Source organism: Sphaeramia orbicularis, chromosome 7 (assembly GCF_902148855.1).
Source record: "Sphaeramia orbicularis chromosome 7, fSphaOr1.1, whole genome shotgun sequence".
Taxonomy (NCBI): Eukaryota; Metazoa; Chordata; class Actinopteri; order Kurtiformes; family Apogonidae; genus Sphaeramia; species Sphaeramia orbicularis.
This window is the reverse complement of record NC_043963.1, coordinates 4354534-4370368: the sequence shown is the minus strand read 5'-3', so window position 1 is coordinate 4370368 and position 15835 is coordinate 4354534. Positions and strand designations below refer to the sequence as shown.

At 36.6% G+C, this 15835-nt stretch overlaps 1 protein-coding gene and 1 non-coding gene across 2 annotated transcripts in view; one reads left to right on the top strand and one right to left on the bottom strand.

Annotated features, from left to right (window-relative positions):
• Positions 1 to 15835, bottom strand: part of bsna (bassoon presynaptic cytomatrix protein a) — a 210243-nt gene that overhangs the window by 133158 nt on the left and 61250 nt on the right. The window contains 1 exon segment of the mRNA XM_030138868.1: positions 14123 to 15496. Coding sequence (XP_029994728.1) covers positions 14123 to 15496 — 1374 coding nt within the window.
• Positions 8910 to 8991, top strand: trnas-gcu (transfer RNA serine (anticodon GCU)). Its single transcript has one exon. It is a non-coding gene; the product is annotated as a tRNA-Ser (tRNA).

Genomic DNA, 15835 nt, shown 5'->3' with positions numbered 1-15835 from the left:
TGATTTAAATGCGTAGTCATTATTTCTAGGTTCTTATTCTATTATTTTACTGTAGATCACAGTTGGGCTGAATATAGAACCTGAACTAAAACAACTATGACACCTTTGACTCTTAATAACTTTAGTATCATTTTTGCACTTTTCAAACTCACACTGTGGGACAAATTAGAACCTTTGGTGGGCCGTTTTTATGCCCGCGGGCCGTATGTTTGCTGCTGCTGTAGTGCGTCTATGGACAGGTCTGTCCAGGTGTTATATGGGGGTGCATTCTGTGCCATATGTTAGTGATGTGCGGATCAGCGAGTTACTAGTGAGTCAGGTTGGAGCTGGTCAAAAGAATGTCAGTTTATTTGCAAGTAATTCCACAAAAGCTGAAAGGGTTGAAAAAAACCCAAGTCGCGCATCACTGCTGGACCTTAAAGTGAAAGTAAAACTTATAAACACTTTACTAATTTCTCTAAGTCTCCCATTAATTTTAGGGGGCAGGACGTTTGTTCACCCCCCCCCCCCCAAAAAAAACCCAAAAAAACTGCCCAGATCGGCCCAATCTTGTGGTTAAATCCAATCCAATCTAGCGATCTTTAGTATCCGATCTTTAATACTCTTTTCATCTTGTATGCTGCATGTCTTTTTTTTTTCTGTTTTACTATTGGCTGCAGGTACAAAAATACACATTTCACTGCACACTGTACTATGAATTACTGTCCATGTGACAAATAAACCTATCTCATCTTATCTGATATAATACACTATTCCATAAAATTCTGAATTAGACGAAAATTCTGTGACTAAGACCAAACACTTCAGAGAAATATAAGATGCAACATAAAAACTCAGGTTTTAAGAGGATTAAGTAAAAAGAAATAAGAAACTGAGGGGTGTTTGGCACATGTTTATACACTATATGGACAAAAGTATGTGGACACGTTGAACTCAAGCATTTCTTTTCTAACAAAACCATAATGACAAATGTTATAATATAGTTTTATATTGGAATAAATATCGCATTGGTTCGTTTGGTTTAAATTGTTATCTTTGTTTCCAAAATGTCTCGGAGATGGTTTGGACTTAATTTCTCTCTACATTATGTTTTTTTTTTTGCTTTTTGTTTGATCTATGACTATGATTTTAAATGTTCTACCTCTAAAGGAAGAAAGATCTCCCCTTAAACTTTAAGGAAATATTGATGTTTTTCTGTCAGATCCTCATGAACAGGACATGTTACAGCTGTAGACATGATGTGTCCCAATACTTTTGTCCATTTAGTGTAGTCTCAGTGTCTTCTTTCAGTCAGATTTATCGGTTGTCATTCTCTCTCTGCTGTTTCTTCGTTGTTGTGATTGTGCGCTCGTCTTCCCGATGGATGCATGTGATCCTCATCTCCATGTCGCCTCCCCCCCCCCACCCCCACTCCTCCACCCCTTAACCCCCCCTCCATCTGCTTCCATCGCTGCCTCTCTCCTCTTCACTGTAACTGTGTCTACTCATTCATCCATCTTCATCCCAGCTCCTCTTCAGCTCTTACATGAAACTTGTTTTTTTTTTTAATCATCGTTTTCTCATTTTCTTCCATTTGTGTCGATTCCCCTCCTGTGCACCATAACCTTTCACTGAACCCCTTTGATGAATGAGTGTCTGGACCCTAAACTCTTCAATAAATGGGTCAAAATGAAGTGTGTTAAAATCAATGTGTTTTTATGTTGCTTTTGTCATTTTGTCAGGTTAAAAATAATCAATTATTATATTTTGGTCCACAAATGAATGATTTCATGTTGGAAATATTTTGTATTTTTCTTTTTTCTTTCTTTTTTTATTTTTTTTTATTTTACATTTTTAACAATTAATTCTTTTATATATAAAATTTGAAAGGCAAAGTATATATAGCATGGGTGTCAAATTCATTTTATTTCAGGGGCCACATGCAGCACACTGTGATCTCAAACAGGTTGGACCAGTAAAATAATAGGCATAATAATTTTTACATTCCTAATAATCCAAATTTTTCACTTTGTTTTGGTGTGAAAAAAGTCAAATTGCATTATGAAAATATGAATAACCTCCAAAACCATATAAACCTGACGTGTGTTAAGAAAAATGAGGGCAATTTCAGGAATATTATGTCTCAGTTTATTATTAACGCAACTTACAGATCACAGTGAATCTATTATTTTGTTAAAATTGAACTTTTTTTTTCAGGTTACTCATATTTGTTCAGGTTATTCACATTTTATTGTAAGAATAGCCTGCAATTGTAAATATTTTCATGATGCAATTGACAGCCTTGACTGTTAATATTTTCAGTGTCATTTTTCCATTTTGCAAATTCATCCTGTAGGCGGATTCTGGAACCTTTGTCAACATCCATTTAGTGTGTGAAAGAATCAAAGGTTCAGATGGAATTCAATTGTAAATGAATGTGGGTTATTTTGTCCCAACTATAGAAGCTCAGGATAGTAAAACAAAAACTACAACTACATAAAATCTATAAAAGGTAAATTAAAAATGTAAATGTCATTATGAGAATAACATGTTTTTTGAGGAATACCTGGAATATAAAATAATAACTTTTATTACAAAGATATTGCCAGAAAACAACCTCACCAGGTCATTTGGACCCACTTATGTACCTAAAGGTTATATTATCTCCATGTTTTTACTTTCTAAATCTTACTTTCACACTCTTCTTCAGTTGTCGTTCATTTCCACCAGGACCATATCTGATACTGTATGATCAGATGGTCTTTTCATATGTGTTCTCTATGGTCGTTCGTTCTGTCCCGCATCGCCACAGGCCTTAACTCTTCACACACTGCGTCCTCTTTTGATTTGCATGTGCGTGACAGTTTTACGGTCTGAATAACATTTTCAGCCACTCGTCCTCTTTCTCTGTATATTATTCACTGTCCCACATACAGTAGTAGTACTTATAAATAACCCTGCGTGTTATCTGTAGGTCTATCTCAAAGCAGTGACGCATTATGAAGACCCGAACTCCCCAAAGACCCTGAAGGCCACACGCTGCCTTCAAGTAAATACACAACGAGGAAGCATCAGAGACTCCGGTATCCTCGGCTCTAGTCCATGTAGTAATTTAGTCTGTTTTATTTTCAAGTCCTATTGGGTCATTATTGGAGTAGATCTACTAAAGTAAAGCCACAAAAACATAATAGTCGAGCTTCAGTTATCACAGTCATATTTATTTTCATAAGCACACTTCATTTGGGTTTGATTTGTTCACGTTTTCAGCTAAATTTTTTAAAATAATTTTTCAATAAATAAACTATTTTGATAATTATTATTATTACGATTATGATATTACTTACTTTTTGTAATCATTATTGCTATTACTGTAATCACTGTTACTATTTACAATATTGATATTGCTATTACGACTCCTGTTACTTTTTAAGGATCTGTGGAAAAACTGAACATGAATAATTTAAAACCAAAAACAACAGTGGTTCCAGGTACAACAAACCCCACCCCTCGCACATATTGCAGCTTATTTTGGCATCGATCCAGCTGATGTCATCATGTCTATGCATGTGCTGATGTTAGCACAGATACATTTAACCCATTATAAGTAAACGGGGAAAAAAAAGATTTTAAAAATTCATAATAAATTTGAACTTTGACCTACTTTTCCCACAAAGTAATTACATCTATTCTGGGTCACTGGCAATCTATAAACCGAATTCAGTGTTAATAAACAAACAAACAAACAAACTGAAATAAGTGGTTCAAGCCACAACAAACCCCGCCCCCTGCGCGTATTGTAGTTTATTTTGTTATTTTGGCATCGATCCAGCTGATGTCGTCATGTCTATGCGTGCACTGATGTAAGCATATCAATTGCTTCTATCTATGTGCCAAGTCTGAAGTAAATGGAAACAAAATGGATATTTTTGTAGACATCTGAAATGTCACCGATTATAAGTAAATGGGAGAAAAAAAAGATTTTAAAAATTCATGATAAATTACAACTTTGACCTACTTTTCCATAATGGGGTCACTGGCAATATATAAACCCAATTTGGTATGAATTCAAACAATAGTTTTGCTGCTACAGACATGTGAAATTTTGCCCATCATAAGTGACTGGGGAAAAAAAAAAGATTTAAGAAATTCATTTAAAAAACTGAAACTTTGAACTACTTTTCCCAAAACGTAATGACATGTATTCTGGGTCACTGACAATGTATAAACCCAATTTGGTAGGAATTCAACCAATAGTTTTGCTGCTAAAGTGTTAAACAAACAAACAAACAAACAAACAAACAAACAATACCCCTTGCCTCTCCTCTGGGGGGGGGGGGGGGGGGGTGTAACTATCCGGTTTCTTCAACTTTCAGTTAATAAAACCATGAAAATCAGCCTTTAAACTGTAAAGAAACAACATTTTTTGTAATTCTAAACAAAACTAAACTTTACAGTGAGGTTCAAAGGAGGAGGAAGCATGAAAGAATTTAAAAGGAGGTACAAAGACAATTTTTAAGAGGTACAGGGATGAGGGAGGTGTTAAAGATGCACAAGTATGTGGTATGTGTGATATAAAACTGGAACATTTTTAATAATAAGTATCAGGCACATTATAGTATACATATATTTAAACTAGGAAGCTTATTATTGTTAATCCTTCAAGGAGAAGGGGTGGGAATTTAAGTTATGCTTCTTCTCACTGCTTTTCAAAAATGTATTATATGTCTCATGTTTAATCGTTTTGTTCATTCATTTTTCTTCTGTTTTGACATTCATATTCAAAATAAATACATCAGTCAATCAATCAATCAATCAATCAATCAACAGGTTTGTTTTTATTTCAGCTGGTTCTGATCATCACTTAGGCCAGTCCAGGATCACTCTGAAACTCACTGTCGACAACTGAAAACACATTATTTGAGACAGTATGATAAACAAATGGATTTTTTAAATATATATATAATTAAACTCCAGTGTGATTTTTGTAAAATTGTGTCTAATTGTGTAATGATGTGAGGACTGGTCTCGTTACCAGGCAACAGAGTCAAATCTCAGTGTTTGGATCAGAACTAAGTGTTAAATTATGTTCAGACTCCACATAAACTAATTGTGTTGATGCTGAAAACCTGCGCGGGCCTTTGGTTTCTGTAGTGAATCTAAATGTATTTGTTGTCTATTATTATTATTTTTCCCATCATCCTGTTGTGATTTTCTCCAGATTAATGAACCAGACTGAGGCGTTGATCACCTGGATGCTCTCATTCTCTGCAAAACACTCTGATTCACTCTAAAGTCCCTTAATTGCCTGATAAGAAATAATCTGGGATTAAGTTTGTTAGAGATAGAATCGACATTGTGTGTGAAGTTCAGTTTGAGTAAATGTTCTCAGATCCTTTAAAGCATATTGTTGTCTTTTTTCAGCCTCTTTGCTCCCTTCACACTTCCCTGTCATGGGTTGTTTCTTCCTCTTTTGTTCTACATAGAATTCTTGATATCAGGGCCGTCAAACTCATTTTAGTTCAGGTTCCACATTCAGCCTAATATGAACTCCAGCGGGTCAGAAAAGTGAAATAATAACGGTGAAAAAGTAAAATTAAATAGTGAAAATGTTTATATCTACAAAGTTTCCTTAAGAAGCTGAAAAACATGAATAACCTGAAATGTCTTCAGTGCATTTTTTAACAATATTATTACTCAGTTTATCATTTAAACATGTGCATTGTGGATTTATAAATACACTAAATAATTTAATAACAGGGTGAATATTGGTAAAATTACACTTATTTCTCTTTAATTTCATGTTGTTCATATTTGTTCAGGTTATTCATATATTTTGTGAAAGGATAAATTTGTAAATGTAAAGATTTTCATGTAATTTTACTTTTTTTATGCTAACACAAAGACAAAAACCTGTAAGTTATGTTCATAATAATCTGAGATGTAATATTGTAGAAATAGTTCTTATTTTAGTTCCAAACTCCAAACTTTTAACACTATTCTACCTGTTATCAAATGTTTGTGTAACATTATATGTGATGAACATGCATAAATGATAAGTTGAGGCATAATATTGTTCAACTTGTACTTATTTTTCTTACAAAATTAAAAAAAATTTTCAGGTTATTCACATCTTTTTTGTGAAAGGATAGTTAGTAAATGGCAATATTTTCAGAATTTAATGTTTTTAATGCACTAAAACACAGAGAAAAACGTGTAATTGTCATGATGTTATTTATAGGTTATGTTATTATTTTACTGATCTGATCCACTGAACCACCTTCAGTTTAATAAACATTGTAATACTCACCCTACGTCACTGCAATAACCACAAAAACCACAAATCATACACCCTGTTTTCAATTTCACCTTGTATATATCCTATATTACCTGTACATTATATGTCTGTTATATTTAATACATATTTCTTCCATCTATATTATAGAGTTGACTTTTTGTATACTATAGTATTTCTTTGTAGTTTTGTATGTTGTCAATATTTTTTAAGCACAATTTGTGTGATATTTTTATACAATCTTTTTTTTTGTACTTCAAGTGTTTGCTGCTAAACTGATTTTCATTGTTCCTGTAACAGCGACAATAAAGTCCTATTCTATTCTATTCTATTCTATTCTATTCTATTCTATTCTGTTCTATTCTATTCTATTCTATTCTATTCTATCACTGTCATAGGACCAATGAAAATTTGTTTGGCGTTTTCTATTCTATTCTATTCTATTCACTTTAGATCATATCGGTATAAAATGGTTTTAATAGAATAGAATAGAAAACGCCAAACAAATTTTCACTGGTCCTATGACAGTGATAATAAAGACTTACTCTATTGTATTCTATTCTGTACTATTCTATTCTGTTCTGTTCTATTCTATTCTATGTTGATCTATTCCGTTCTGTTCTATTCTATTCTATTCTGTTCTATTCTATGTTGATCTATTCTATTCTGTTCTATTCCATTCTATGTTGATCTATTCTATTCTATTCTATTCTATTCTATTCACTTTAGATCATATCGGTGTGTTTGGGAAATCTGAACTAAAATGATTTTAATAGAATAGAAAACGCCAAACAAATTTTCATTGGTCCTATGACAGTGATAATAAAGACCTACTCTATTCTATTCTATTCTATTCTATTCTATTCTATTCTATTCTATTCTATTCTATGTTTATCTATTCTGATCTGTTCTATTCTATTCTATTCTATTCTATTCTAAATTATTTTTAACATCCTTGATTGTTAATATCTTCAGTGTAATTTTCATATTTCTAATTCATCCCGTGGGCCGGACTGGACCCTCTGGCGGCCTGTTTTGGTCCACGGGCCTTATGTTTGACACCTGTGCTTTATGTCATTATTCCTGTTCTTTCTCGTCGGTTCGGTCTAAGCCTGGTCTGGATCGATAAAGGGGAGGTGAGGAAGCGGTCGGCCTTCATGCTGGTTTCACTGAGCCGTGAGCTGATTGGCTTTGAGGAGAGCAGAACTGAACAGAACGTCTGTGTTTGGGGTTCTGGACGTGGAGAACCTTTACCTTCTGCCCCCTCCTCCTCCTTCCCATCATCCACCTCTACTACGGCTCTTACTGCACTGTACAGCTCGGTGTGTTTTTGTTTCTTTTTCACTGTTAGTACTTTCCCCTCCATTATTTTCTGAACGTGTTTGTGTACAAAAACACAAAGGCTTCTTCGGAACTTGGTAAAAACATCATTTACCAGTGGTGAGAACTATTGGAGGTCACTTTATATTGTTCAGAGACTGTGAGAAAAAAAAAAAAAAGATGTGGCACAGATTGACTCTTAGAAAAAGAAAGTTATTTCAGGTGAAAAATTAAAAAAACAAAACAAATAAAGTGTTTTCAAGGTTTGAAAGCATTTTCGAGCAGATTTGTGTTGTTGAAGGTGTTTTTATTACAGATTTTCTTTCTGTATGAGGTTATTATTGTTAAAATACTGGAACATGAGGTTGAATTAAATCACTGTACAGTTCAAATGGACAGATACAGGAAATAGAGGAAGGTTTATGTAGATTTAACCATCACAGGTTTAAGAGGCGTATTTCCTTTGTCCTTTTCACTATCGTGTCTGTAACGATGATTTTTTTGTTTTGTTTTGTTTTTTAGTTTAATTTATTTCAATATGCAACAAGACAAACTAATCTTAGTCCTTAGAAATAAAATAGGTAGTAAGAAGTCATGGAGAAAAACAAAAACAAAACTTATACAATATACATGACTTCATTTGCACATTTGAAAAGGAGTGGGAGGAAGTAGAACTTATTTAATCCCACCCCTTCTCCACACAACAGTCTGTCCTTTAGCTTTGTATCAGCGGAATACAGAAAAATCAAGTCCCTTAGTTCTTTTGTAAGTAATTAACCTCACTTATCATCCTCATATTTACTAGTTTTTAGTATTTTTCTACAAAATGTACATAATTTCTTACTTGATTTTAGTATTTTTCTATAAAATGTACATAATTTTTAGCTTGATTTTAATATTTTTCTATGAAATGTACATAATTTTTTACTTGATTTTAGTATTTTTCTATAAAATGTACAGAATTTTTAGACTGATTTTATTATTTCTCTGTAAAATGTGCAGAGCTTCTGGCTTGATTTTAGTATTTCTGTAAATTTTGCTGAATTTTTCACTTGTTTTTAGTATTTCTCAGTAAAATGTGCATCATTTTTAGATTGCTCTTAGTATTCTTCTGTAAATGGTGTGCAGCTTTTTGTTTGATTTCAGCATCTCAGCAAAATTTACACCATTTAAGCCTGTCTTTAGCTCGAGTTTGTAAAATGTGCAGAGCTTTCAGCTTGTTTTCAGCTTGTGTCTCAAACATTTGTTGTGTTTTGTGACGATTCCACAGGATCCTTAGGTTACAGTTCTTATTATTACTGTTATTCTGTGATACAGTGACGAGGTGGCCGAGTGGTTAAGGCGATGGACTGCTAATCCATTGTGCTCTGCACGCGTGGGTTTGAATCCCATCCTTGTCGGTATCATTCTTTCCTTTATTTCCTGAGGGATGAACACATTTCTGTCTAAGTTTATGGTGACACATGTCTCTACTGGTACCGTAGATGTGTTTATTTCAGATTCAGGAAAGATCGTCTGTATTTTTTTAAATATTTAAGTTGCTTTGGAAAAAAAATGGTCTGATAAATATAATGTACTCTATTGTGCTGCATATATATACAGGGGTTGGACAAAATAATGGAAACACCTTAAAAAATCAACAAAATATAATTTAATATGGTGTAGGTCCGCTTTTTGCGGCAATTACAGCCTCAATTCTCCGAGGTATTGATTCATACAACTTGTGAATTGTTTCCAAAGGAATTTTAAGCCATTCTTCAGTTAGAATACCCTCCAACTCTTTTAGAGACGATGGCGGTGGAAATCGACGTCTTACTTGAATCTCTAAAATTGACCATAAATGCTCAATAATGTTGAGGTCTGGGGACTGTGCCGGCCATACGAGATGCTCAACTTCATTAGAATGTTCCTCATGCCATTCTTTAACAATTCTAGCTGTATGGATTGGGGCATTATCATCTTGAGGTGAAGGTGTTTCCATTATTTTGTCCAACCCCTGTATGTATGTATGTATGTATGTATGTATATATATATATATATATATATATATATATATATATATATATATATATATATATATATATATGTGTGTGTGTGTGTGTTTATGTGTGTGTTTGTTTTTACTGTATTGATAGTTTCTGTCCTGCTACTTCTTATCTTATTCTACTTGAATGCAGGGCTGTGTATTGGCAAGAATCTGGCGATACGATACAAATCACAATACTAGGATCACAATACGGTATATCACGATATATCATGATACGGTTAAAAAGGTAATTTTTTGTTTGTTTCTTTTTTTATTTTTAATGTTTAGTTCCTTGAAGAATTGAATTACAGCAGAAATCTGCACAAATACCAAACACATTTTTATTTGATCACAACAGGATCTGATGTTATATCACAAAATGTTCCTGTGTTCAAACTGAAATTCTGTTTTACAGACATTACAGTTTAAGATCCTGTTCAAATGTTCATATTCTATTAGTTCAGAACTAACATCAGAACATTATTTTTGTAAAATCCAAACAAATGAACTAACATTATTTAATAAAAGACTGTTAAATAATAAATAAACAACATATAAACAAAAAAGAAAAACATAAAAAACAAAAATGAACCTCTACCATATCCACGTTTGAATAAATACCTAAAAATACTGATACAGTACTTTTTAATACTGATACAGTATTGTGAAATGAAATATTGCGATATACTGCAGAGCCGATATTTTCTTACACCCCTACTTGAATGGAGAAACTGTAACACACAATAATTTCCTCTGGGATCAATAAAATATTCTGATAATGAATATATTCTACAGAGTAATGATTATAAGGAGGTGAAAATGTGTGTGTATATATACATACATATATATATATATATATATATATATATATATATATATATATATATATATATATATATACATATATATATATATATATATTCATTTATTTATTTATTTATTTAAAAGCTACTGAGGAAAACAAAACAAAACAAAAAATTCTAAAATAAGAAAAAAAGAGAAAATGGGACATACACTGCGGTTCTATAGACACCGAGGATAATAAAACAAAGAGCAGAGTAAGAAGAACAGAGTAAGAGCAGGAGCAGAGTAAATCCCTGGGAGAAAAGAGTGGATTCAGCTTTAAGTGAAACCACAGTGCAGAGGAGGACGAGGCCGAGGTGGAATGAATAGCATTTGTTTTCTGTTGTGCTGAACGGTATCGATCGTCTGGAGGGAGACGATTCTGTGAATGTGTTTCATGTGGATACGAGTCTCTGCAGGTTTCAACACATTACATTCCAGACTGTTTAAGACCTCAGTGAACGCAGGCGTATTTCACATCGGCGTTAACAGGATCCCAATGATTTGTGTCGTTTAAAACGTCTTCAGCTTCAGGTCTTTACGGCTTTTATTTCACTGAGCATTACTTCAGTTCAGTGTGTTTAGTGGGAAATCGACAGCGGCTGTATTAATGACATTTTAAAGCAGGGGTGTCAAACATAAGGCTCGTGGGCCAAAAACCAGCCCACCAAAGGGTCCAGTCCGACCCGTGGGATGAGTTTGTTAAATATGAAACTTACACTGAAAATGTTAACAGTCAGTGATGTTAAAATCAGTTCAGTTCAGGTTCCACATACAGAACAATATGATCTAAAAGTGGGTCACACCAGTAAAATAAAAATAACCTATAAATTAGGACTGTAATTTTTTTCTGTTTTAGTGTAAAAAAGTAATGAGTGTGAATAACCTGAACGAATATGAACAACCTGAAATCTCTAAAGAAAAATAAGTGTAATCGTACCAATATTCTGCCTGTTACTAAATGTTCTGTGTACATATTAGATAACTCCTTGTTTTCTTCAGTTTCTTGTTCATTTTAATGCCTGGTACAACTAAAGGTACATGTGTTTGGAAAAAAATATATAATGACAACAAGAAAAATAGCTCATAGTAGTTTAATTTCAGAGCTGATATCTATCCATTTAATGTTTTCTTGATAATAACCAAAATCACTTCAGTTCTTCCATCAATATCTATGGCATTGTACTGACAAAAACAGTGCCTTTATTTATTCCATGTTTTCTTTTCTGTCTGTTTTAGTCACATGACACACACAGGAGTTAGGACTGGATTGCATTACCATTGTTTTTGATGACTTTTGATGGTCTAATAATTTTTTTCCACGACTGTATTTGTAGATCCACTGTGATCTGTAAGCTGTAATGAACATGTGTAATTAATAAACTGAGGCAGAATATTGTTAAAATTACACTTATTTTGCTTAAGAAATTTCAGATTGTTCATTCTTTTGACAATGCAAATAATGTAAATATGTAATACTATTAAATTTAATTTTTAATTCAAATTATTTATGTAAATACTTACATAAATACCAAATTTTGTAATTTTCTCCATATTTTTCATTTTTACTTGTGTGGTTTTTCTATCTGTCTTTTCTCTCTGATTGCTTGTTGTTTGTTGCTGCTGTTAACTGTGAAATTTCCCCATGGTGGGATAAATGAAGTCTTATCTGATCTTATCTGTTACTCACATTTTTTAAAGGATAGTTTTTAGAAGCAAACATTTTCATCATGTAATTTTACTTTTTTTCTCTCTAAATCATTGAGAAAAGGTCGGAGTTGACATTATTTATTGGTTTTTATGTCATTATTTTACTGGTCAATGAGTTTGACACCCAGGTTTTAAAGGGCTCATATTTGTTTAAACCTACTTTTCTTAGTCTGTGGTTCATTTATTTGTGTATTTGGACCCTAATAGTTCATACAGTTTGAATTTGAACCCTCCAGATGCTGCAAAACTATCTTTATATTCACTTTGGCAAAATCCAGTGGATTTCTACAACCTGTTTTAATTCCTTCTTAATTTGTTACGTTTTATAACTAGTTGCGTCTCCACATTTGCTCATATAAGGTCCAGACTTCAGACGAACATTTCTCCAGTATTTCTCCATAACTGTTTGTCAGCAGCAGCAGCGGTTGTAGTCCAGACTGAAAATATGTCCAAACTCGGAGCCCATTACCTCAAATGTTCAGTTGTCGGTTGAACGGGACAGAGCAGCACAGCCGACAACCTGGAGGGGGCGGGGCCTGAAGTGGCTCATGTGCATTTAAAGGGCCAGCGCTCCAAACCACCTTTCTGGTGTCATTACTCAGAAATAGGGTTGAAGGGTGGAGTTGAATTAATGAAGAATTCAAACCCAAGCAGAGCATTTACAGTTTATGGAAACCAAATGTTGGAAATGAAGAATTCTATTATAATTTATCATTCAGACTATTGGATTTTAGACTTGTAGGATTCCTGCAGCTTCAGTCCAGTCAGATTAAAGATCTTTTAAACCTTCTTGAAAGCCACTGGAACAAACTTCAAGAACTACAACAACCAAACACTGAGGAAAGTAACATGTATACCAGGTTCTCCAGTTCCTGTTGACATCAGAACAGGTGTGTCCTTTTTAACATCTGTAACAATCTGATCTGAGATGCACACCTGTGTTAATCCAACATGGATGTGGTTTCCTCAGACCCGCATTGAAATATCTGAGCAACAGTATGTACAACAAGACCACCTCTGAACATACTGTGATTTTATCTGTAAAACTCACATGTAAATGTATAAAAGCTGATTTGGTGGGTTCTTATCGATGTTTGCACACCCCTATAGGGCATCAGTGTGTGGAGGAATATTTCAACAACAGATTTCAGCCTGAAATCGTTTGTTCCAACTGATGCTGTACCTGATGTGGTTCAGGGGGCAAACAGAGGGGTGATGCCAGAATGGGAGGATGTTTCATCATTTAACACTGACGACTGCACGAACAACCAAAGCAAAGGCAGCAAATGGACTGAGCTACAGCGTATGGAATTTGACTTGATATCACTGGTGTTTGGCATTTAATACTAAAAAGACATCATAGGTATCACAAATTATTATTTTTGATTTCAACAGATCATTTGATTTGCAAGTTTAGACCAAAAAAACCCCAAAACAATTAATCAACTCGTGTTTAAAACAGTGCATAGGGTTGAACCTGTTCCTTCCCACCTAATTCCACACCTCATTTGAAAGGCAAGAACCTCTAGTTTCCGAACATTTCCTTTTTTAGTATGTGGATAAAAAAGTTATTTTTCCCTTTGTTCCAGTCATGTGACCTCATGACACCAAACAGGTAGGAAGTTCCATTAGCTTTGATCACCATCCAGGTGATTCTTTCACTAATACTGTAAAATAAACTTAGCGACTCATTTGCAGAGAATCTAAGCTTTCTAACTGGGTATAGCAAAACAGAAGTTTTATTGTAGAAACTTTAATGTATTTAATACAAAATGACGACTAGATCGTCTGTGATCTGGTGGAATGGAGAGGTTTAGGCTTTTCAAAGGTTGATTTGGGACATTTCCAAAACCGCTAAAGGCCTTTCAGCCTCTTTTATCACATACACAGACCCGTCGTGTGCTAACTCTGTGTGTGTGTGTGTGTGTGTGTGTGTGTGTAATACTCCTTACCTCCACCAGGTGGGGCGTGGGGTTGAAGCCACACAGGTTACACACTTGGCTGTGACACTGTGTACAGGTGTTGTAGTTTGGCGGTTCAGAGCTGCCGATGTTCAGCTCCGTTTTACACAGAGGACAGTTCACTTTGGGTTTCTCAGGCTCCGGAGGGGCCACCGGGGGGGCCACGGGCTCCTGCTTCTGAGGCCCTTTCTGCACGTGTGCAGGAGTTTGCGGTTGTTGTTGTGGCCCTTTTTGATGATGCACAGGCGACTGCTGCGGCGCCCCCTGTTGGTGGGGAGTTGTCTGCTGTTTCTGTTGCGGTGCATGAGGGCCACCGCTTTGGGGACCCCCCATCTGGGTCGGTGCATGAGGGCCCCCCATTTGGCTCGGTGGGTAGGGGCCTCCCATTTGGCTTGGCGCATGAGGACCACCCATTTGAGTCGGAGCGTGAGGGCCCCCCATCCCGAACGGTTTGGTGCCAGGGGCCCCTTGCTGCTGCTGCTGCTGCCTGTTCTCCGGACCTGCATTGCTGAAGACCACCTTCCCTCGTGCAGGACTCGGCTGGGTCGAGGCCGTGGGCAGGGGGTCCACGTTGATCAGGGTACTGGCCTGATTGAGCAGCGACGCCCCGAAGCCAAACAGTTTGGTGAGGCCGTCCTGGGCCGGAGGGGGCTGGCTCTGGGGCCGGTGGGCGGGGGACGAACCGGCGCTTCTAGTCTGGTCATGCTGCCGTCCCATGGGCTGGTGCATCGGAGAACCACGACCCAAATCGGGCTGGGACGGCGCCTTGGTCAAGCCAGGAAGAGGCACGGCGCCGGGGTGGGGGATCCGTGGACCCCCGGGCTGGGTGGAACCTGCTGTAGGACCTGCTTGAGCTCCAGGACCTCTCTGGGAGTAAGGGTCGGACCTCATTCCCTGCTGAGAGGGCCCGATCTGGGTTTGGGGGCCGCCAGGACCTTGGTGTCTCTGCTGAGCCTGGAGTCCCTGCTGGGCCGGAGGGTACTGCTGATGGGGCTGGGTCTGGGGGTACTGCTGGGAGTAGGGCTGGGACTGGGGGTACTGAGGCTGGGTCTGGGGGTGGGCCTGACTGTGGGCTTGGTGGTGGGTCTGGGGGTGGGCCTGGTGGTGGGCCTGTGGGTGGGTCTGGGCGTAGGGCTGCTGCTGCTGCTGTTGCCTCTGGGGGGGCTGCTGACTCTGGGCCAGCGGTTTTGCCTGTGCTGCTGCTGCCGGCTGTGTTGGCTGAGGAGGGGGCTGCTGAGGCTGGACAATGGGCTTGGCTTGGTGCGACGGCGAATGAATCTGCTGTTGGCTCTTAGAACGAGGCGTGGTCATATCAATGCCAAGAGCCCTCTGCATCTGACAGTTCAGACATAACCACTCCTGGACCTGCAGGAAAACACAGAGATGAGCTTAGTTAACCTTCCTCGGTGTAACATTATTCTCCCACTGCCCCCAACGGAGATCGTACTTTCACCAACCAACGGGACATTTTTACTGGCTCAGAAATGTTCTTTACAACCGGCATGGCTCTAGTGTTCCCTGTTGTTAGAAAAACTGCAGTACTTGGTGTATTTAATGTGTTCATATTCACTCATAAATCGAAGTTCATTGCTTCTTTAAAAACAGTGTGACATTTAGCACAACTGGCAGTGATATTAACATGAACACGGCACCTGAACGCATCACAGCTGATTCAGAGAAAACGACAACCATCACCACATTTAA